Consider the following 24061-nt stretch of genomic DNA (forward strand, 5'->3'; position numbering starts at 1 on the left):
AATTTATTTCGACGATACATCGTATCACGGTAGTTGTAATTGATGGGACAAGCGTCGATATAGTTGATAAAACGTCAATATTTGAAGAAGTAAATCGAAATTATACATCGAATGTTTGCCATATGACGCATTGTTTTCGAGAGAATTGATTTTAAAAATTTGTCGACCGTCCTTGCGATCGAGTACGCCTTGTCCGACCAATACATACTATTTCTACTTGCGTCGGTATTTCTATGCATCTATTGCGGTGCGTTTGCTGTTTTTCGTTATTTTTTCCTGCCTTACTTTTATATATTCTAGGTTAAATTGAATTTCCTCAATTTGCTTGCTATGAAACACCCAACAAAATTAGAAACATCCAACGCAAGTAGAAATAACGAATAATGGTCAGACGCGCGGTAATGAATTTTTAAAATCTGCTATTTCCAAGGCAAATACATGTATGGGAAGACTTTAATTCACATTTTCGATACATTTCCTCCTGTAGAATTACCATATAACCGCTTATACCACAGTTTTACTGACATTTTATGTATCTTTAAGGGAGGAACGTCAGCCATTGAACGAGACTATATTTTTCGTTTTATAAAAGCAGTATACGTTAATGGTGTATTCGCTAGACCCGAAATGGTGCAGCCAACGTTTCTTTCTACCGGTTGTATAATGTAAATTCTATCTTATAACGAGAGAGCGTGCTACGCGAGCCTTGAACTTTAATATGTAAAAACTACATACATGATTTAAACGGTATAACAAAAGTGTACGTTTCGCCTAATACTTCTTCTTCTATCATATCGTATCACGATTCAAACGCGTATCAAAAGGCTCGTGGTACGTTGAACGAGGCTCCGAAGGATTATGGTAGCGAAGGAAACGATAGAGGTTCGTGAAATGGAAAGAATCGACGATAAAAAAACGATAATCTGGGAATCTGGGAACAATGACTTCGCAGACAACGCTTTGCAAGGATTTTTGGCGCGAAGCAGACTTGACCCGAATATTATTGGATACGGGTGCTTCGAGAATTTGGAGCGAGGAAGATTGGGGGTTCGAATCCCGAGACTGAAGTGGAAGGGTTCGTTTTAACACGGTCGCTGTCAGCGTTTTGGCCAAGCGTTTCCTTATCTGGTCTGCCTTTTTGAAGTCACAAGAGTGTTCAAAATTGCAACGAAAGTGTCGCGGAAAATACCGGATCACCTTTCAATAAATAATTAACCCAGTACCGATCTCTCTTTCTCGCTGTAATACATACAGTCTAAGTAATCGGCGCACGTTCGGTGGAAACAACACGGCTGATGGATTACCCTCTCTGCATACTGAATTTTTCCAGTAGATCCCGAACCGTGTCTTTGTGCCAACAAAAAACAGGATCCGGGTTATTCCATTAAAACAAACGAGGCGCGGATTGCATGCGAATCTGGTACACGGCCAATTAAAATTTAAATTCAGAACGTTCATCGAGTTCGCGGATATTTGTCGCAGCAATGAGAACGACTATTTTTTAAGTTTTACTACAGATTCGAGCGACAAGACCTTTACGACGCTATAAAACGAAGTGTAAAAGCAATCGACTAGAAATACGCCGACACTTAAATAAATAAAACGACCGAAGAACATAGATGTGCGTTTCCTTGTTTGTAACTTCGAACAGTTATTTTATTTTAACAAAAATATTCTTCTCTTAAAGATAGTGTTGTTTCTTTTTAAAGAGATTTTTCATACGATTACAGGTAACGAAGATATTTTAATGATCTCACTTTCTCTTCTGGAATCGCCTTTGATCTGGAATACTAAGTCTGTCACTCGAGGTGAACAACATAGTCGACTGAATTAGATGCTAGTCAACGACATACACTTGGCACTCGACAGAAGCGAGATAATAGTAAGCATACTAGTTTAATAACGACTCCGCAAGCAACCCTCTTATCGTTACTCGGCTTATATTGTGCCACGATAAATTCTGCTCAAAACAGCGCGCTGCTCGATGTCCCGAAACAATTTCGTCGCGAACTGGAATACCTCACCTAGTAACCCGCTTTCCGGATCTGTACGATCTTAAGCAGCTCAACATGACAGCAAAAGTGTCGTTCGCGGATCGATAACAGATTTTAATAGCCAGGATAAAAATGACCGAAGCGGAAAAGGTGATCTTAAAATTCGTGCAGAGGTCGGAGTATTATCGAGAAAAAACGAACAAATTAAAGTTGTGAAAGCGCGTTTGACAAAACTGAATCGCTATATCAAAAACAATCACTCCACAATCTCGATAGCTTTTTCCAATCGGATACGTTGCTATGGTCGTTACAATCATGCGATTCGCTATTGATTTACAGTGAAATTCGAATATTGTTGGATTTCAAACGTCGCTCTTTGAAAACGAAACTACCGACGGGCAATTTTTACCGCGCGTTTTCGTCGTTCTGAAATCATTCAAAATGCTTTGTGCAACGATCGACAAATTCAAAGTATCGCCGTGTGTGGACAGCCCCGCGGGCAGGTCAGTATCGACCTAAACGATTTGGAAAAAAATAACGAATCTTATAGAACACTGGTACAAGAATATAACAATAGAACGAAATATACTTTATAATAGTGGTTAACATTTCTAAAGTCATGTAACCGGTTTTTAGTATGAGAAAAATTCACGGGAACAGCAAGGTCTAAAACTTAGGTAGTTCCCTCGAAAATGTAAGTTGCGTCTCGTCTGCGTCATAAATTGCACACTGCAGAGTTACGCTAAAGTTCGTTTAAGCGTAATTTTCTTGCTGGAAAGCAGATTTCATAATTTCGCGGAACACTTGTAACAAGTTCGCGGAGCACCGGTTAGGAACCACTGTTCTACAAGAATACGTAATGTACGAGTAATAGAAAGTTGAAATGGAAAAGGGACAAAGATTTAAGGGAATAATCTGGAGAACATACCCTTTTTCGACGCGTGGAAGGAGTCATCTTTCGGTACGTATTGTATATCGTACTCCAGCGTCGTTTTCGGCAGGATGAGCCTGTCCTTGTTGATCTTGTACACGGCATACTTGAAGGCCAGCTCCGTACTGCTATCCTTTTGGTCATGAGTGAATATAGCACCTGAAATCAATCGAGCGAACGGGTCAGACCACCTGACGGAGTGCCTCGTCGAATGTCGTTTCGCGACGATCGCAAAAATTCGCGATCAAAATGCACTCTCCCTCGCCAATATATCTCGACACTTGCTGACCCTGCTCTTCTATCTGGACTAAGGGCAAGTATTCTTGGATACAGTCTACCGGTGCTGCAAAGTATTATAATCTTTCGCCCGAGACAATGGACACGTATGATTTTCCTTTAATGGTCAAAGCACAAAGGAGTAATTTAACAAAGCAGTGAAAGGAGAAATACAAAGGATACAAGTTACGTTTATTCAGGCCTGATGGTAACATGTTTGTAACGTTTCAAAAGAAAGAACTATAAAAATGAGAAATGACCTTTTAAATGTTTTCGACCGTCGCGAAACAATTGGTAGCAAAGTGTACATTGACAGAAGGGTAGAAATGAGTATCCCAAGGCATGTCAACGGTGTTTCTCATAGCACCGTGCCGTTACGTAGCAGAAGCACTTCATAACGGTCCAACACCGTTGGATTTGCATTCTGAGAGTCCATCATTCGCCCGATGGCAGATTCTTCGAGTTCTCTTGCCGGTCGAGAGGCGAAGCAAACTCGTTTACTAATTGCTGATCGATGCTCCCAAACTGAGCGAGGCTGGTGGGTACTAGCATGTCAAGGACTCGATGTACGTATACAAATGCATGCATGCATGTCACGAGCTGCCAGAAAGCCTCGTTCACGAGCAGGGAAGCACGTGAATTCCACAATATTCGTTGTCCGACACTGTAGCGAGAATTTCAACGGAATATGGATGGACAAACGAGATTAACAAAACAGAGACGAAAAGACGAAAAAATTCCCATCTAAATGTCAAATTTCAAATAACGAACGAAACATAAACAAGCCGTCGACGGGTTGTTTGCTCGATAAAAATTACTATCACGAATTACACGATCAAATTAATAAAACATGTTTCGCGTCGAGCAAACAAACGTTTGCCCGAACAATTGACGATTCAATGAACGTTGCGAATAGATATCGATGTACAGAATTTTTGTTCGTATAACAGTCTGCCGAATTCTGGTTGAAACTACAATGAACGATACCGGCGTTGCAGCGGAAAATAAAGAGTTTCATGGTACCGAGAACCGTCGCTGGGTTCACTCGTACCGCTGTTTCCTTCGCAAATATCGATTCGCGTGTTCGCAAATCCGATCGGGCGTCGAGCAGAGGCTCGAACCGGGGATTCGAAACAAGATTTCCCAGTATACAATCGCGACGAAGCGCGTTGGCAAATTTTATTCCTCCTCCGGCGCGGAGGATCCTCGCGAAGAAAGCTGGAGACAATGGCCATAAGTTTTAAAGCGTTCTTCGGAAGTATCGGGGAAACGAATGGGGGATCTTCAGTCTTGCTCATTGCCGGAAATATTTACGTATTCTGGAAAGTAAGTAGAAAGGAGATTTGACCGAGAACTTAAAGGGCTCTGCACAATAGACCGTGCGATACAGTATCCTTAACAAGTATTACAAACTCGTTGCCTTTGCTCGAACGAATTAGGCTTCCCTTTCAAATATTTCTACACGCGTTTATACTCATTCATAAATAATGAATTAAAAAATAATTGTGCTTGTTAGAGGAGGCACTCTTGAACAATAGGTGTTTGTTCAAACAACACTAGGAACAATAAAGTTAAACTGAGCTTGCACAGCTGTATTGTAAGATTCTTTATTGTTCTCCGAACTCGTCCGGAAAGTTTGCAGACGGTTCCTTTGTTCCGCGAGGAACCAGTTGGCGAAATTCGCTGATCCGGAACGTCGCGAGCGACCAGCCTCCGTTCGGCCCGTTCGCATAATTAATTAGAAGGGGCGCGAAACATTAATCGGCAGACGAGAAGAGACGCGGTGAAGAATCGTTCTTTTGTTGCTGAAAAATAGCCGGGCGTCCAGCGTAACGGGAGAGTTATCAATTTCCTGGGCGCAAGGTTCCTTCGTGGCTATCTAAAATCCGGTCGCCCGCGGCTGGACAGTGACGGACGAGGGGACCCAGTAATCGGAACGTCGTCGCTTTCGTCGGTCTTCCCATCGAACGAGCCCCCATTCATGACGTCGTGGTGCTAATTTTAGGGAAACTGCTCTCGCGAAACGCTGCGTATCGCAAACAGCCCCGTGGCTTTGGGTCAAAACTGTTGTCGAGGCTCCGTTCGACGCGTCCGCGCGACGCCCCCGGGGAGTGTACCGTCCCTCGAGGCTGCTTCTAAAACTGCACGAATGGCTAAACGGACGGTCAGATGCCCTCCAAAGGCGACTTTGCAATTTCCTAGCGGAAAAGATCCCATTTCTGGTAGGCCTTTGCTAGGCGACGCAAGAAGAGCTCGACCCTTGTCAAAATTGAGGTCATCTTCGACGTTCCACCTTGGAGCCTTCGCGCAACACCCTTCCTTTGGGGGTCTCTTCAGTGTCGGTTTCTCTTTCGGGCACCTTTCAGCTACGCCATTCAGGCTCCTCGATGCGTGGATGGCGAAACTGGCGAAGCTATCATCGAGCGTTCGTAGCGAAAAAAAGCTGCGCTTAAGTCTTACCGCGTAGCTTTGATCTATTTTTTGTTTCGCTCCTCTCGCCGCGGCGTTCTCCTTTCCATTGAAATCTGGAGATCGGAACGCATTTCTGCCCCGCGGCGTTTCTTTTTATCTCGAGGGGAGAGGCTTTGGAGGGAGGAATACGGTGGACGGGGCGCGACGAACGAAGCACATTTACAAAGTCTAATGGCGGTAATCGCAGCTCGACGCGAAACAAAAATCTTACAAATCGACTGGCTGGCGAGAACAAAAAGTGTAAAAGAAGAACCCGGAGTTCGCCGTTCCACCGCCAAATCACCCTCTCGCGCCATTTCCTTCGGCGAACCTTTAACCGCTCTCAACGGCGTTTCTTCGTCGGGTTGTTTTGGTCGTTCAACGATTGTTGTACGGCTAATCCATTTATCGTCGTACAACCAGGTGCTTCTGCTCGAACTTTAGTTCCGTGGCTGGACCGAGCATGCAACTGTTTCTCGGTTCTTTCGAAACGGCGATAAGCACCGCGCCGGTGCCCTTTGCGGCGACGCGGATCGCTTCTTCCGACGGTTTTTCTTCCCGACTCTTGGATAAGGATCTTCTTAACGGCCCCGTTTTATCATTCGTCGCTTAAACGGAGAGTGAAGGGAAAGAAAACAGCGTGCAAAGTGTCCAACAATGTCTTTCGGGAGTGTAATCTAATTTTCCTAATTACTAATCGATGATCGTTTACATTTCTCTATAAATAAATTGACGAGTAGATATAGAAATACGCTGGAAAATGTTATTTTCCTGTGTACTGCGGGATGAAAGGTTCTTTTTTACGGCGGCATTACCTTTTACCAGATAAACACACAATGGAAACAGGATCACTTTTATTTCGGTTCTCGCAGCTTTTACGAATCGATTTATCAATTTCAGACATTACGACGCACCATCAATTCACGAAGGATTTTACATTCTACAGACGGGATTCCACGTGTACAGGAGTTCATTCAGGAGATGATGTTGCAGAATCCCGGCGGCATTAAAGATAAATCGATCGAGCACTGTATCGAAGTTCCAGAGGAATTCTGTTAATGGTACGGGGGATAGAAAGTCGTTAATGATATCAACATGCTGTTGAAGATGTTATTTCGAAGTATTTCACGGGGTAAGACATACTAATACACGATCTCGTACAATATTCCATTGGAGAAAGTAAATTAAAATATAAAATACAGCGGTAGAGCGATTTATTTAAAAATACCGCCGCCGAATTTGGTATTGTAGAAACGAACAACGTTATCCCGCATCCATTTTCGACGTAATCTTCGCGAATCCTGTGAGCTTAGGATAAGGTGACCTGGATTTCTGCAGGTTAATCTCCATTTCTGTGGGATTACCTCCGCAAATGAGCCAGTACACGGCAGCTCTAGTATCGCTAGATAAATCTAAAATATTGTAACGAACCAACCGGGGTTTAATAACGGTTATCGTTTCGGAAAATTAAATCACTATTTTCGCTCGTCCCTTCAGTCACTGTACGGAACATTCTTTCGGTTGTCAAATCGCGACGAAAGATTGAAACGCGGAGATGATTTGTCTTTTTCTAGCCTTAAACGCGTTAAAGTGCAAGTCGAACTTTGTAAGATAATTAAACGTAAACCTATTCTATTATCGTAGGGTTTCAACAGTCGAGGCTTCGATTGAAACATTATACATTCTGCACAGACGATGTTTGAATTATTTCCGCGGTCTGTGTAACGTATAAATTCGCGCCGTAATAGTTTCAATCGGAATGCATCCGAAGCGAAACTTGTTGAGGCAGCCTTGCTAACGAGGCAACCTGATTCTTCGTTATAATGTTGCAATGTTATACGAGTGTTTTGAATTAATGACGATGTTTTGTAAAATGAAAATAAAAACACAGTTCCATTTTTCTCGTAAAGAATTAAATGTTCTAACAGGATTTATTCTTTTAAATTGTGATGCAACTAAACGTAGCTGATTCTTTGTGTAAAAGTGAACAAGAAATGTGTAATAATTATAATTCCATCTAGTTAAAATACAAAAAACTTTATAGAAAAGAATTTGAAACGTCAGTAGAAGTAGAATTGTCGACGAATGGTCAGAAGCACTCCGAAATCGTAAAATAGGCGAGTATAACGAAACTAAACAATAAAATCAAGCTAGAAAATTGACAAATGAGTGCTGCATGACTTATGGACTGTGCATTATGCTGTATTAATAGCCACGAGCGAATAAATATTGATTTGGGACTAATATACTCCCACAGTCATTAAACTGCTATGACCAATATATTAATATTTCATTGGTACTCTTTGCTGTCGTTCCAGCGATGGAAGTAATTGCATTCCTCGAGAACGACGATAGAGAACGTTTAATTGCGATACTCGCGGCAGGAAGAAAAATGAACCAACAACAAGTTCTCGCGGAGGAAGGCACGCCTAATCGAATAAAGGTAGTTAATCGAAGCGACGCAGTGGTGGTTCGCAAACTCGCGAATTAAATTCGATCGGACGGGCGACTGGAATTCGCGAGTATTTCCATTTCTTCCGCGAAACGCGAAGAAAGTCCCCTAACTTCCTGCTCTCGCCAGGATGGTTAACGAGCGCCGGAAGTTAGCTACGTTCCATTGGAGGAAGACGACTTTTCTAGCCCTCGTAAAACCTCGGAGCCACAAACCTGGAATGCTCCGTGTTTACAATGCTCGAACCAGTGGCTAACAAATCACAGAAAAAGATAGGCGAAGTTCCCCTAACTTCCAACGACACCTGATGCCAAACAGTAACATTTTTAAAATACGAAATTAATTAATTTCAAACGAATGGTTTGATTTAAAAAACAAATTTAAGTGCACAGTGCGCTCGCAGCACAAAACAAAAAAACTACATCGTTAGAAGATGGCACCGTCTGGAGAATTTTCTTTGTGGATAAGTTTTTCGTATCTTCGTTCAGAAAGGAGCTTTAGCTTGTCCCAGTTTTTAGAATCACCCTGTAAACTCCTCTGCGCCGGTTACTTAGGCGTCTGTCTTGTCGATTAAACGCGCTATCGCAGTTCTAGGCTCTCAGAGTTCTTGCCTTTATCAGTTTCCCGCGGTTGACGTTTGCTATATCGCCCCATTAGGCGATAAATTCAATCTGTGTCCCGGAGCCAGCCTTCTGTCAATTCATCGAGCTTCACAATCGTGAAATGTCTCTTTGATTTGTCAGAAACAAATAAATCTAAAAGCCCCGAACTGCCCACGAGGTATCGATGGAGATCCGGGACAGTGTTTAAATTCACAGTCGATCAGAGTTCGTCGATCGAAAGGAAAGTGTCCCTCCAACGGGAAATAAATCTGGGAACGCGATTTCGCGTGGATTTATCAGGGTTTGCGCGACGCGCCTAGTCGTTTACCGTCGTCCCAACAAAAATATCAAATCCGGGGACGCTTTCGCGTGGATTACGCCACGTCACGCGTGACGGCTTTAACGCGTAATAATTCTCAGGATTACGACTGGTCTCGATCCGCGCTAGGCACAAAGAGCGGTAGGAGTTCCAACGGTGGGCACGAGCACGATGAATGGACCAGTTTTCCAACGGACCGTGAGACACTACGAACTTTACATCGTTTTGCCCAGTCGGACGCCCGTACAACGCTGACGACACAGTTTGCTACCACTGTTTCCGTGCTAGCAGGGAACTCCGTCTAGCGACGCTACTTCGGTGAATTATTACGGAGGTCGGTGTGGTTGCCTCCAGCGGTCAACGTGTCATCGAAATGGTGGTCTTACAGTGGCAACTTTCGTTTAATCGGTGAAACTATTACGCGATCGCGAAAACAAAAGTCGCGCGGCAAGAGTTGGTAGTCGGAAAATTGCTGTTCCGCCGCTTATCTCACTCAGACACATCGATACACAAGGGAGATTGCAAAGCTTTTTTTATTTGTGGATCGATCGAATTTATATACTTTGTGTAGAGCAAAATTTATTTGCACGATGCTCCGTTCTCGAGGAAATCGATTTTGAAAACTGAGTACATACGCAGTAGAGCGAGCGCAAGTAGAAATAACGAGATATGGTCAGACGCGCTGGGTAAGCGTACCTAACGACTTTTCAAATTTAATTATTTCGACAAAATAGGGTTCAAAAGTGACTCTTAACACTTTTGATTTACATTGTATGATAAAACTATTGATCAGAGTCAATTGAGTCGAGGATCAATAATAAGGAACTCTATGAAACCAACTAAATAAATAGAAATTTATACATATGATTCTCGTTCAAAAATATAGCCTATTATAGTGTTTTCGCTGTACCGAGCACGATGCAGCACGCATTATAATTCACGTTGCCCGATATTTCGATTGCGAATTTCATTTTAATCAGGCAGTTACTGATGTTGCTGCCCGTTTGGTGATTTCGATGATAGTTCGCCGGTTAAACGAGGCGCAATAAACATTACGTTATCGAAAAATCGCCGGTACGCGAGTGATGAATGAAAACGGGATACACGAGGCACGGCGTGACGTTAATGGTGCGAAATTATCGTTCGCGAGCACCGTTGCCGGCCGCCTGCAACTAGACGTATCGACTTTGTCGGATAACAGAGTTCCGCGATAGGAAATCCGTCCCAGAAACCGCTTGGCAGTAACTCACACCGCTACGGTTTCGATCAGCTCGAATTAGGGTTACGCGATTCGCACGAAAGCATCTACGACGGAACAAGTACGCCGCCATCGATCGTCCTGCACTCCTACGCAACGTTTCGACTATATATTTTAACCCTGAATACATATCCAGCGATAATATCCATGAATAGCTAAACACAGAACAGCGTGAATTTAGGCGGGAGGATTTGAAAATTAAATATTACGCGATCCATGATAAACATCCGTGGTTTATTTCGTTGTTTTTCGTGTCTTTTATCGCGAGGCGACGAAATGGCTGCCCGTGGGCCACGTTTGACCCTCGTTTCTGCTTACTTGGCCCGCAGAGACATGAAAAAGGGAACCCCTCCACAGTCATTTAACTTCTACGATCCCATCATGCTCGACCCCCAAGGGAAAGTAAATTGAGCTCGCACGCTGATAGTAGGTGATCCGGTTAATCGAAGATGAAATTCCCGCTTGCAAGAATATACTGTACTTCGTAGAAAGTCAGTGAAAACAGAGGATCAACCGACAAAACGCAGTGCACTTAGGAGGCTCGTAAAAATTGCATCAACAATTACAAGCTCCGTTCCCCTGTCAGATTCACTCGTCGTCTTCTTCCCGTAGGAGAACCGGCAACTTTTCAGGGAGGATAGTTTCTTACACTCGGCATAATGTCTCCTCCGAATGGATAAGTTTCGCAAAAACTTTTACTCCACTCACCAGGAATCCAGTTTCTCATCTTCGTTCCCTCGCTTATCTCCAGCCCCTTTCTCCGCTTTTGTCTCTCCGCGGACGCTCGTCCGTTTGTTGGACCGACTTCCACGCGTCTTTCTTTTTCCCCCAGATCCCTCCGTTTCTCGGGGGGAAAGGCGTCGAGTCCGGAGAACGCAGAAGGGCGGCGCAGCCCTTCGTCGGTTGGAGTGATTTTCAAAATACCTCGGAGACCGCGCGCGTTTCCCTTTCTTGTTTTTCGTCCGGCGACTCCACTTTCGCCCTGACGCGACCTCCTCTCATCACCTACACTTTTACCTTCTCTGGTTCGTTCTTATCTTCCTCGAGGGTCGTTTCGAGCGATGGAATTCCCATCTAGTTCGTGAAGAGGGCTCGCGACGAGTGCTTCCCACTTTTTTGCTCGCGACACGAACACGACCGCGGACAAAGAAAGGTGGTCGATAGGAATTTCAGATCAAAATGTAGGAACGATGGAAACAACGAAAACAACGTGTCACGTGCCCATTTTACTCTTATTAAATTTCATTTGAATATCACGCGATGAATTCGAGCATTATTTCTGTACGTAAGTTAGTACCGCACAGTTCCACCTCTTCTTCTACCATATTTCTTCCCACTATTAACTACAAGAGAAATATGACCTGTTCAAGTTGCATAACTCACCGTTAAATACTCTAATACCGTACGCCAAAATTGTTTTTCTTGAAACAACGAGCACCGAGCTCGTTGATGTAATATCGCGGGAATAAATGGGCCCATTAACTTTAAACTTTGGACGCGTACGAAATAAATATTCCTCTATTGCCGTAACAAACTCAGCTCCATATACTAATTTCCATTAATTGTTTTCTTATGCATTGCGATGTATAACTCCCATAAAGTCGATTATTACACAAACGAAATTTGAAATTTATTTTTAGCACAGTTTAACACTTCGCAGTCTCTTGAAAGATCTGAGTTTATCGGAAACCCAGTGTGTCGAATGTTTCGAAACACTGTCAGGAACCGGGATGTAACGCTTGTCTAAACTAAGCCCCTCAACTTTCGCCTACGAAAACATGTGATGTTACCTGAAAGGACTTTGAACTTTACAGATGATAGACAAGGTATTGCGCCATGATACCGTCTACAGAGTACGCGTCGAAATCGCTCAACAGCGCGGATGCAAGTGTCAAATTTGACCAGCGACGTAAATATAAGTCCCTCCGAATTTGCGGCGGGAAGAACGAGTTTCGGGCAAGCGTAATTAATGGCCAGGCACCAAGTGATTAATAGTTTGCTCGCGCTGCGTCGCTACCGACGCGTTGGAGTTCATAGTCAAGCCGGCGGCGTCTCTCGTAGACGTTGCAACCGAGTTATTAAACTAATGCGACTCGTTAATAGTTCGCGGATCTGTCTCTGTCCATCGTGAAATTTTAGTCCGAATGAAAATTCGCTGGTCGAACATAGAGGAGAACCTCTATCTGTGGCCATTGTTTTTACTAATTAAACAGGTTACACTGTTTTTCTTTTGCTATTCGTTACATTTTACTGAAATTTTTCATGACGAGAAAATATTATTTTAAATTTACAAGGTAGAAAATTCACGTAATAAACATCGAAGGGCACCGAAAACGTATCAGTAACGATCTCAAAAATGGCTTTCTTCCTTTTGAACGTAAACACAACAATGCAATATTAAACGCAATACGTAACAATACTGTGCGTCCAGTGCTTGTTTCTCGGATTCATACGTCGAAACTGGTCTCATTAACGAACCACATCGTTTTCGGACAACGTACCGAACCGCACGCCCCGTGGTCGATCCGAAACGCTCGGAATTTCGAGTATAATCGCGCGTCGATGAAAATCGATTCGTCTGACGCGCGCTCGTCGGCTCGACCGAGGAGATTCGCCTAGAAGCGTTCGTGGAACGATTTAGATTGAATTTTTTGTCGATCCCCCCCCGAACGTACGGCGATTTTAATCAAAGATTAAACCCTTTCACGATGGATCCTGCCGAGCTTATAAATTTAAAAAAAGATAGGACGATTTCAAATTGAATCGTCTCGCCCTTTGCTTCCTCCTGTCGTCGACAGCGACGTCGATGCTTTTACCGGTGTTAAGTATTTATTGGACTACTGTCTGTCCGAGTATTTTCGAGTAAGGGATCAAGATTACCCGTGTATAGTGTCTAGCAAACGTTTTATCGAGTTTTCAGAACGGGACGACGAAAGATATTTGACGAAAAGATTATTACTCCATTAAGAGGGTACACGAGTCTGCAAGGCTGTCAAATATGATATTTTTTAAATTACTCTTTCCAGCTCAACGGAGAGCTTTACGACATTTTACTTTTTATACGACAATGAAAAATTAATAACTCATGCTCGTGTACTAATGTTAAATATTACACAGAATATTGGCACCAAATATGAAAGCGATTTGTTATATTTTTTAACTATTATTGTGTATATCGTTTAAAAAATAGTTGTCCGAGAAAATTGAGTTTAAAGTTTCGTAATATAATATTCGACGGTGTGCAACGCTGGTATCAACGAGCTATAACAAAATTAATAATGCACTTCGAAGCATGTTGTATTTAATATTGCAATCTACATTCTTTTGTTCAAAGAGAGTAATTTTCTTTCTTTCTTTTTCTTATTAAATAATTGTTGAACCGGAGGATATTCGTTCGTAAGGAATTAAGAATCTGTTCTTAATTTCTTGCTGCGCGGTAATCTTGACATCGTTTTCATCAGCGTGAACCACTTATCCTTTTTCTGGAGGTTACCCTACTCGACGTCATCTATAATTAATATATTTCAGTGTACTTAAATTTTGATATTTATAGGTTGACACTTTCGGCGCGACGAAAGATTCACTTTACGCCATCAAAGGCACAGCGTATCATTTCATAGTTTCTCGCCGTAATATTAATTATTGATTTTCTATTAAAGTTGCATTAACAAGAATAAATACGTGTTAGAATAATTAAATTTAATTAATTGCTTTATAATATATGCGAAATTCAAATGACTATAGTTTTGATGTGGCAAATATAATACTGTCGAAATGATAATGTTAATCATTATATGTATATCGTGTTACAGCTAGCTTGTTACAACTAATTTGCAGTGTAATAAGAATATCGAGTAACATAACGCGAAGAGAATGTAAACCAGGCATATCAATACATGTTTGGTTTATTCTGTTCAACAATACGTTAATATTGTACGGTTTGCAATTACAGAGTAGTTCATATTAATTATTTAATTAGTTTCTATATTATAATGGTAAATTTTTGATGCGACCTTTTGTTCTTTCCATGGAAAATATTGGAAAAAGTGGTATTTATTATAAGTCTCATAACACTTGTTCAGGATAACCATAATCTTCTTCGGGCGTTTTCCGTTGCAGAAATATCCTTATAACACAGATCTACAGTTTTATTGCACCGTTAGACGGCTTTGTGTTGTTCTCCTTCTCCTTCATAATATGCAAATTTATATGCAAATCGGCTTGTGTCTTGTCTGACGTCAATTCTTTAGAAAATAAGGTTCGCTTCTATGCGATCGCGAAAGTTATTTCATACATATTCTGTGGTTTCTAGTTCACAAAATTGCGTCGGAAAATATAGGAAATTGATGATGTTATAACACTTTCGATAATATCTTTTATCGAATACACTTTATTTCAAGATTTCTTGTACTATTACTGACTGTTCCTAAGTGGACCATATTTTATGAGACAGTTTGCAGTTTAAACAGAACAAAAGCAAAAGTACGCGAGCATTAAAGTTTTCTGTTTGCTAATTCCAACTCCGTACGAAGATTTCCTGCGCGACTATCGAGAACCCAAAACGTTACCAGTAACAGTTTGCGTATCCGTCTCGAAATTAACGTCGTTAATGCACGGCGTCGCTGTGCTACGGACGGAACGTGGCAGAAACTCTATCACGAGCAGAAACGAGCCTGTTTGAGCCCGAAATTCGTCAACCGGCGCTCGTTAAGCAAACGGTCGACCTTCCGCTCCATCGGCGAAGTAGTTAGTAGTCGATCATTATATTTGATCACATTACGTTTGCATGAACCACTCTGCCCGGAAATCGTAAATTTCTATTGCAAAAAATAAATTATTTCCGCAAGGTTACTGCGCTCAAAAATTTTACAAGAGGTTTTCGAAAATTAAAAATTCATTTTCACAAAGAGAAAAAAAAATAATGAACGCTCATATTTAAAACGTTCGCCGTTTATTTCGTTAATTAAATTTACGTTGTAAATAAAATTTTAATCGAGTTCTGGTCCATAGTTACGTTAAAGAAATCCGAATAGAAATATCTCGTGGTAGAAACATTGTATCGAGCAAAATAATAAAAAAAAAGAGATCGGACAGAGGTATTCGCACGAGCGGAGAGGCGTGAGCGTTTAGTCGAATGCAAAAGTCCCGTCGAAATATTGAAAAATAGATCGAAGTTGACTGTAAAAACGCACGAGCGTTTCCGTCGCGGTTGTCAGTCAATGTTACAGGGAAAAAGTTCCGCGAATATCTCACCACGGTGAAACAAAGCCATACAGAATCAACGGCTGACACGAGCCGTCCAAACGTGCCAACAGCGATCAATGACCGTTGACCAGGGGTTAAAACCTGGCTCACGATGCCGTGAGCGTTAAACGCGGAAATTTAAGGTCGTGAAACTATAATGCCACGACGGATGAAGCGAACGATCGATTAATCACACTCGTTTCGATTCAATTACTATCACAGTTCGCGGCGACCGATTTTCAAGGTTCCCGAAGACCGCAATTTTACATTTAATATTGGATGACTAGGATGGTCCGTAAGTTTCTTCATACTTTTTAAATGAAAATTCATATATAAATATGACAACGACTAATGAAGATTACTGTTCGATGCAAATACCATTATATTAAAAATAATGTGCACATTGCAAAATTGAAATTAATGACTTCCGAATTTAAATAGGTTAACACCGTTGTGGAGTTTCTGCCCATTTGTTACGATTTTCCCCTGGTAAAAAATATTTTGGACTAATATCTGTAAAATACCGTTGAATGATCCATCGATTGGCTAGCGATATCATCGAACAGCAGAGAAGGGATCCTGTATGGCGGGTTTCCATTTACTCGGCATAATTCGTCGTGAGAATTAAATCGCGTCGCGACTAGTATATACCACCCCGAAAGTTTCGACTTGATCCAGTTGTTCCCGGCGGGATAAGAAAACTGATTCCCAGGGATTCCACGGGATGTTCCGGTGATAACATTAAGATAGAAACGGTCCTGGTATTCGCCAGACAATCCAATAGAGATCCAATAACCGGGGAAATATATCTTCTGCGCTCGATCGCGGTCCGTTCTCGTTTGCCCGTCGAGCGAGTTATCCGATACGCCGCGGCGAGACACGTTGTTCCGGGCTCGCAAGCTGCGTCGGGTTTCAACGAATACTCACGGTGCTTTCTATGAATACAAAATCAGGCTTTCGTAAGTTTCAGTCTGTTGCGCGTCGTCGTGCATCTAAGCGCGTCGACGTTTCGACCAGAATTGCGTAAGAACGCGCCACACAACTATAGAAACGATGTTTCGCGTGCTAGACCATTGAATTCGAACGAACGAAGAAACGAGTCGTCACGAAGAATTATTATCACGAGATTTCGGTTTGTTATCAACAGAATTTGATGATTCACGACAGGGTCTCCGAGCATTCTTTGGCACGGTGCCCGCTTCTAAGATTAGTTCGTTTCTCTACGCTGCCAAATATTAACTGCAAACACAACGATGTTCCAATGTTTAACTATGCCCTTTAAATTTAAATGAAGTGCTTCCTAAGTTCATCATCCTTCTATCGCTAAAATTTTACACGGTGTTTACATCCACTAGAAGCAAGAGAATTATACGAGTTCCAGTTCGAGGTAGGAATACGAGAGAAAGATGCGAAGTTAAAAGAACGATTTCACTTTTCATTCCGCGTCGAACGATAAATTGAGGGCAGAGGAAGAAGTCAATTTCATACAAGGAGGCAATGGAGCGTTTGAATTAATGGCCGGCCATCGACGTTTCCGTTACGGTATTTGCAGTAACGGCCCGTTGTCGTAATTCATTTATGGAGACCGCCACCTATTCATAAGGTAGCCGTAATCGATTCCTCCATCCATCGACGGTCGCTTCCAAAGGGAGATAATGACGAGCCGAGCGATATTCGTGAGAGAAAACGAATAACATTAGTCTAACGATATAAAGGGCACAAATTTATAATTCTAGGGATCGAAATTTTATTTCTAAAATTTTTGAAACATATCATTAATCATTAATCTTTTCCCTTTGACAGATTGCAAGAACAAAAAAATAAAAATAGTTTCTTCGCCATTTAAATATGTAAATACGAGCCTAAAATATATTGTACAATATTAAAATTATCGAGGTAAAAGAATTTCTGTTCTTGAAACCTGCAGGACACCCTGCGCAGATATTAGCATTCATTCCACGCTTTAATAAATCAGTATAGGTCCGAACTGCAACCAGGTAGAAATTAACATTTTTCAATATCCCTCCCACGATCGAGGCAGCAATCAGACACGAATCAGACTTTCATGAAGATTAATAAATATTACCCACGGACGTATCCGCAGTCTGACCGCGTCTTCGGGAGTCAAGCAAGGCGTCCGGATCGATCAAAAGGGTCGAGATGGAGCTCTGATTATTAGAGGGTGCTCCGAGAACATTATACGCGATGCACCTGCAAACTGGCACAGTCAGGTCGACGCACCAGCGAACTACCACGACGGGAACAGTCTTGAATAATGCAACGAGCACCAAGTTCCAAATTAACGTGACCGTCCCTACGCGCGAAGACAAACCCCCCCAATGTACGAAGTGTTGTTCGACGAATGCGCGAATGTTATTCAATTCGCGGACGTGGATTCGGACGAGCGATCGAGAACGGACTCAAGTTTAGCTAAATTACGGTTAAATGTTTAGTTAGCTTCGACGATCCTCCATCGATGAATCCTCGTATTATCTCATGGTAACACGGAAAACGTGGGAGAATCGAAACTCTACTAATTGGCGACTCAAATTTATTTTTCTATCATCAACTATTCTCTCGTATTAAGAATAGCGACTAGAACGGACGCAAAATGTAAGGAACAAATTTATTCTTTGAACAAGATAAAATAAAATTTGTTTGAATAATGCTTCGTTTTCGAGATAATTGAGTTTAAAGGTTTGCTCGTCCGTTGATGGCTTGCTATTTCTACTTGCGTCCAAGTTGTGCTCTACGGTACGCGTGCCCAATGAGATTTCAAATTTGATTTTTTCGAAAACAAAGCCTCGTATGAAACCAAGGTATTCCACATTTTCAACGTATTTTTTCGCGTGGAAATGCTATTCTTCTGTTTCTGATAACATGATTACTGGTACATGCATATACGCATGCTCCGATAACAAACCACCGAACTGAGTATCTCCTCGAGCACCTCCCGTTGATTTTACATTTTAAAATGAAGCTCCAAAAAAAATATATAAATAAAAAAGGGGAGTCTCTTATCTGTTATCTACATCGAGGGAACAGTCAACAGCCAAGTACTAAAGATCACGCGTTGGGACGTGTTTATCCGACATTGCGATTATCTCCGACGCCTTGCTCAGTCTCCCGACAACGAAACGATTCTGACGTTCCTGTAGAATTAATATCACAAGCTACGCCCGTTTAAACAACAAGAAGCACTGCTCCGTGACGTTTTGTCGCGTTCAGCGATAAACGTGTCCCGCAGCGTTGCTGGTTTCCCTTGTCCCGTCCATTAAATGTAATTCTAGAGCAGGGGGGTTGCACAAGGGCGCGTTCGAGTCGAAAATTTCGAAATCCTGGTGTTTCGCGGTGAACCAGCCGCCAAATGACCGAGACCACGGCTACTGGAATTTTAACAGAGTTAAAGAGCACGAGTTAATGGATTATCGTTTCGAAGATAACGATGAAAAAAAAGCACGCGTCGACAATTTAATTCTATCGAGTTAAGTAAATCATTAGAAAATTTTAAGAGTGAGAAAACGTGCAATACTTTTGGAATATTTCTATTTCTTGCCGTAGCATCTACGAATTTCCACGAACACTGTCCGCGAGGAGTGTTGATTGCGGAAGCTATACGGCGGTTGTTGATTGTAAAAGCAGCATGGCGCGGAATAAAACACTCCAAGAAAGTGGGAAGAGAATTTCTTGTCAAGAAAGCTTTCCAAAGGTACTCGAACAGCGAAAAGAAATTGCACAAGGTTCGAGAAGAAGATTGACGAGACAGCGAGTCCTGTCTTTGGAATACAAAGTGATCATGGCTCACGATCAAGATAACAAAGTTCAAGACAACGAAATTCTACGGAAAAACCTTTGAAGTCTCAGTTCGAGATGTAATTCATTAATTTAATGAAAATACTCTGATCCCGTTCGAATGCTAATTTCAATCGTACCTTCGAATAAGGTAATAATAATTCTTCTCGACAATTTCTGTTACTTCCCTCCGTATTACATCTTCACACATACGATGTGTCTTCTCAAGAACAGGGAAGTTTTCCTTATTGAATTTCATGGAGAACTCCAGAACTCGTAACTTCAAAAATCTCATAACCGAAGACTCTATGTCGATGAAATCGAATTTGTACAATCCCGAAGAATTTACGATAAATTCAAGTAAATTTTCTGTAACGTTGGACCAACTTAAAAAGAGGCAGCGTCGTGTCTCCTCTTTAATAATTTTTTCTGATAGAAGATTAACTATAAGGAACAAATCCTTTCTAATTAAACTCTTTAGAGGTACCCGGAGGATCCCTGTCCCCGCAAACATAAATCGCCCGTTAAGAAGGATCCGGATCCTTTATTCTCCGAATCGCGATCAACCTTCGCTGCCTGGCGGTCTGTTCTATCGGAATTAATTATCAGGCAGGGTTCCAGCATAGGAAAGTCGCCCAACGAGAGCCACGCGATAATTGTAATTTACGAGTGGCGGACGGTGTATTAGCGCGACAAGTCGAGAAAACCCGAAGAGGGCGGATAACGCGGAGGAGCAGAAAGAGGGACGCAACCTCCTGAAACCATAACCCAACCCCGGCCAGAGATACGCGAGAGGGTCAACGCTCTCGATCCGCGACTGGCAAAGATCCAATCTTATCCAGTGCACGCGATACATCTTCCGGTAGATATTTACCGTTTCCCGCCCAGCCTTTTCAAACGAGTCCAGAGAGGAAGGACACTGATCGAGCGTCAAACTGCAACACGTCGCGATACCAGCTATGTCTTTATTGTCGTTTCGCTAGGTCTCGTACAACGAACCGGATACTTTGCACTCCTGCTTCTTCACCGACGGATGAGAATGTTTAAGGAGACATGATTGATCGCGTATGTATACGCTTAGCTCACTTACGACTAAGAGACGCGTATAAAATAGAATCCTCTATAATAACCTGAGTAATGAGTTCTGTACTCGATGTAGAACGAAACAGCAGACTTTATTATTAGAAGTATAAAGTCATTAATGAGCAAATTAATTAAATTGAAATGTTTACTTTTGATAAGCCAAGCTTAATGTTTCGAGGATACATAAGTGAAAAGTGTATATTCATAAGAGTATAATTGATACAAGAATGATTTACATTTTGTCCAGGTTTTGATGGAGGACTCGTCGGGAAGGTTGACTGAGCAAACTTTGCCTAGGACACGGCTGATCGTTTAATCAGTATTCTATTTCTGAGAAGTGGGAAGAAATTACGAAATGACAGGCTCACAATTTACGTGCCGATCGAAACTGTTATGAAATATACATTCTGTCGCACGTTGTATCGAAATCAAAATCTTGCTTGGATCGTGACGTTACCATAGCTGGACAACCGATGGAATTTTCAGTAAGCCCCGCAAATGTATAACAGATCCAGTCGAATTAATTGACGAATAGTTTCACCATTGCTGCAATTCTGAGCGAACATTCCTCTAACGCTTCTATCGATTCTTCCGACCGCAACAGTTAAATAGAAATCCAATTAGGCCCTCGTCAATAAATAACTAACTTCCACTCTAACCGCATTTACAGGTCTCTGTTTCGTACCGCTTTTACTTGCTCTAAGGCTACCGATAAAACCCGCAAGAAGACAAATTAGAATGACTTATAAAAATTCTATTTAATTACTTATTCAATGTCTTCATTACGCACGTATGCACGCGAATTATCTGCGAAAGGAGGCATCAACTATAATGCTACTTAAAACCTAGCTTCAAATAGTGCATAGCATTGTTCCATTTCAGTCTAACAAATAAACGAAAATTACGAGCAAATAACGTTAGAGATAATAGTATTATATCATCCTATAAACCTCATAGAGATATCGCGGTAAATAAATGCAGTCAACAGTTACTTCAATATATCAATTGTAATATTATATCTGGTTGTTTGAAATGTCCGCAGTGCATTCAAAGCAGAATATTATCGCACAATATGTCGTCTATACTCTTTGTTGCACCGTTATTGCATATATTCGCCGCAAGGCTTATCATATTCGATAATAAAAGACAAATTGAAGCGGATCGTTAAGGGAGCGTCCCCTGCGGAATAACGAACGATCGACAAATTCGAGCTGTTCCGTCCGGTGGAAAATAGTTGGAAAACGAGGGCGGTCGCGCGTACAGAAATAAAAGTGTCCGTTGCCGAATTACGTTGAAAGGGAATCGAAGAAAGAATCCAGTCCTTCAGTCGTCGACTTTCCGCAGGGCCAATCGCAGTGGATATTTAGCTGGAACAGAGCAATAGCTGGAAATCCGACAAGTTCAGGGGTAGTTGGCTGAAGCCCTCGAGGGTAATCGCATTATGGCTCTCGTGTATGGCTCTCATTACGTCCCCGCCGTCGCTCCATCACCCCCTTTGTCATGATGGACGAAGGGGGTTGGGAACGGAACTTCCACGACGAACCGAGGAACTCTGTCTCTGTCGCTGGCGTCGTTTGCTCCCCGACGCCCATTCGCAATGTTTTTCGTGGTGGATGTTCCCCTCCACGGCGCTCAGCAGCACGGAAACGAACGGACGGAAGTTAAACAGGATGAAGCATAACCCTATAAACGCAGTGTTGTCGTAACCGTGCTTCGTAGAACAATGCGGCTTTGCTTCGAACTGACCAACAGCTTTCCACCGTTGAGTTACGCAAGCGCTCTTTCTTCTTCTTGCTACGCAGCGACAATTCTTCCGAAGCAATCGATTTCTTTCGATAACTTCAGATTGCATGCAGGATGGATCGTAAGTCACGATACGAACGGGACCAACACCATTTTACGTCGGCGTGGGGAAGTAGTTTGAGGCAGTCATAATATTATAAACCCATGTACGTTCGTGGTTGTTGATCAAAGTCCGGTTCCGACTCCATTTCCGTTTCTATCTCCTGGACGACCCGGACGAGCCCACAAACGTTATCAAACTTTTCATCTCCGATTTCACGAATCCTGGACTCGTAATCCTTTACGAATCCCACATAACGCTCTTATCTGACACAGGATTAACCTCCCATTGGTATTTGCCGCGTCGCTTTCGAGATAAATCGATCCCAGCTAACGATGCATCGCGTGTACAGGCTGGTCCGTTATTATCGTCGTTAACGCGCCGATAAGCTGAGCGCGTTCAATGCACCGCTCCTCGAGAAGTTACCTAATGGTCCAGGGAATTGACTTTGGACAATGGTAAATGTTTCCTCGATCTCGCGTGGTAGCCTCCGAGCTTTCGTTCGACACTGTGTTTTCCAAAGTTGAATAACCCACGGGGGGTGGAGTATTATTTATTAAATGATTTCAAGTGATCGAGCAATTGGTAAGTCAACTGTATGGTATTAAAAATTTTGTGCGATAAAGACGGTAAGTAAATAAATGAAAGATTCAAGTTCCCCGAGAAAATCCCGATTCGCCGGACTTTTTTCTTTCGAGCCACGTGAAGCGAATTCGTGTTCGCCGAGGGCTCGCAAGTCGAATCCTTGACACAATCGATTCCGTAACGTCGCGGCTCTCCGAGCTGCACTTTAGAATTCTACATGCACGAGACACTGAAAGTGGATGGTCGAGTCAGGTCGTTTTCGGAAGGGAAAAGATTCGTACGGAGTCAGGAATGACGTTCTAAAGGCACCCCTGGGGCGAGACTACAGTGAATGCAAATTCGAATGACCGCTAAAGACCGTAAATCGTAAAAGTAAGGCACAAGCAAATTTTTCATAGATATATTTTACTTTTTTTTTTTTATGAGAGCCGACTAAAAATGCCTGACATTATAAAACCCGCAGCCTCTCTTTAACGTTTAATACAGGATTAATCGCATCGCAAACGTTATTAAAAACTGGCCAAACAAAATTTATCAAACGATTATTCGGTATCTTGAAAGTCCAGCGCTTCGGAGTTATTAAAATATTACCGACTATTTTATTTACACGGTAGCTTCCATCGTGGAAGGTAAACGGCGGACTATAAAATTCCGAAGATAAAGATAATGGTAAAAAAAATTCCCGTAGCGAAGATACAGCACGATCCATGAACTAACGGCGTCGGAATCGTTCCGAACGTGTTTCCGACGTTCCCATTAAATATTAAAGTCCACAAACATATTTCGTAGATAAATATTTTCCGCGTCGGAGGGCACATTAAAGAAATCCTGCACGCTGCGGAGGAACTTTACGAGAGGATTTGTGGATAACGCCGCGCATATTTTAAAAGATTGGAACGAGGCAAAGAACCCTAATTTTCTCTCTATTGGGGGCCGTTTGTTCACCAAAGATATTTCTTGTCTCTGAATTCTCCCTAAAACATTACGCATGCACAATTAACGTCGAAAACATTTGAAAACATTGTTAAACGTAAGCTCTACTTTTCAATTTGTTTATAAATACAAACCGCGAATAATTGGTCGAGAGAAAAGTTCTAAAGAAGGTTAAGACAGACTGTACGTGTTGCACGTATTTTAGCTTGAAAATGTACGAAGTTTTGTACTTTATTTTTTCGTCGCAACTATCTTTCACGACTCTCTAATTAACATTCGTTGCAAGAACAGCGGTGCA

The 24061-nt window shown here is 42.1% G+C and overlaps 1 protein-coding gene across 1 annotated transcript in view; it reads right to left on the minus strand.

Moving 5' to 3' along the window:
* The window catches only part of LOC122405499 (glutamate receptor ionotropic, kainate 2-like), a 130739-nt gene that overhangs the window by 86963 nt on the left and 19715 nt on the right, over nt 1–24061 (minus strand). Inside the window, exon 3 of the mRNA XM_043410301.1 lies at nt 2923–3084. Within this exon, the coding sequence (XP_043266236.1) occupies nt 2923–3084 (162 nt within the window). The remainder of the gene's footprint in view (nt 1–2922; nt 3085–24061) is intronic.

This window comes from Colletes gigas, unplaced genomic scaffold, assembly GCF_013123115.1.
Source record: "Colletes gigas isolate AHSC1104 unplaced genomic scaffold, ASM1312311v1 Colletes_gigas_Sc00001, whole genome shotgun sequence".
NCBI classification, from domain to species: domain Eukaryota; kingdom Metazoa; phylum Arthropoda; class Insecta; order Hymenoptera; family Colletidae; genus Colletes; species Colletes gigas.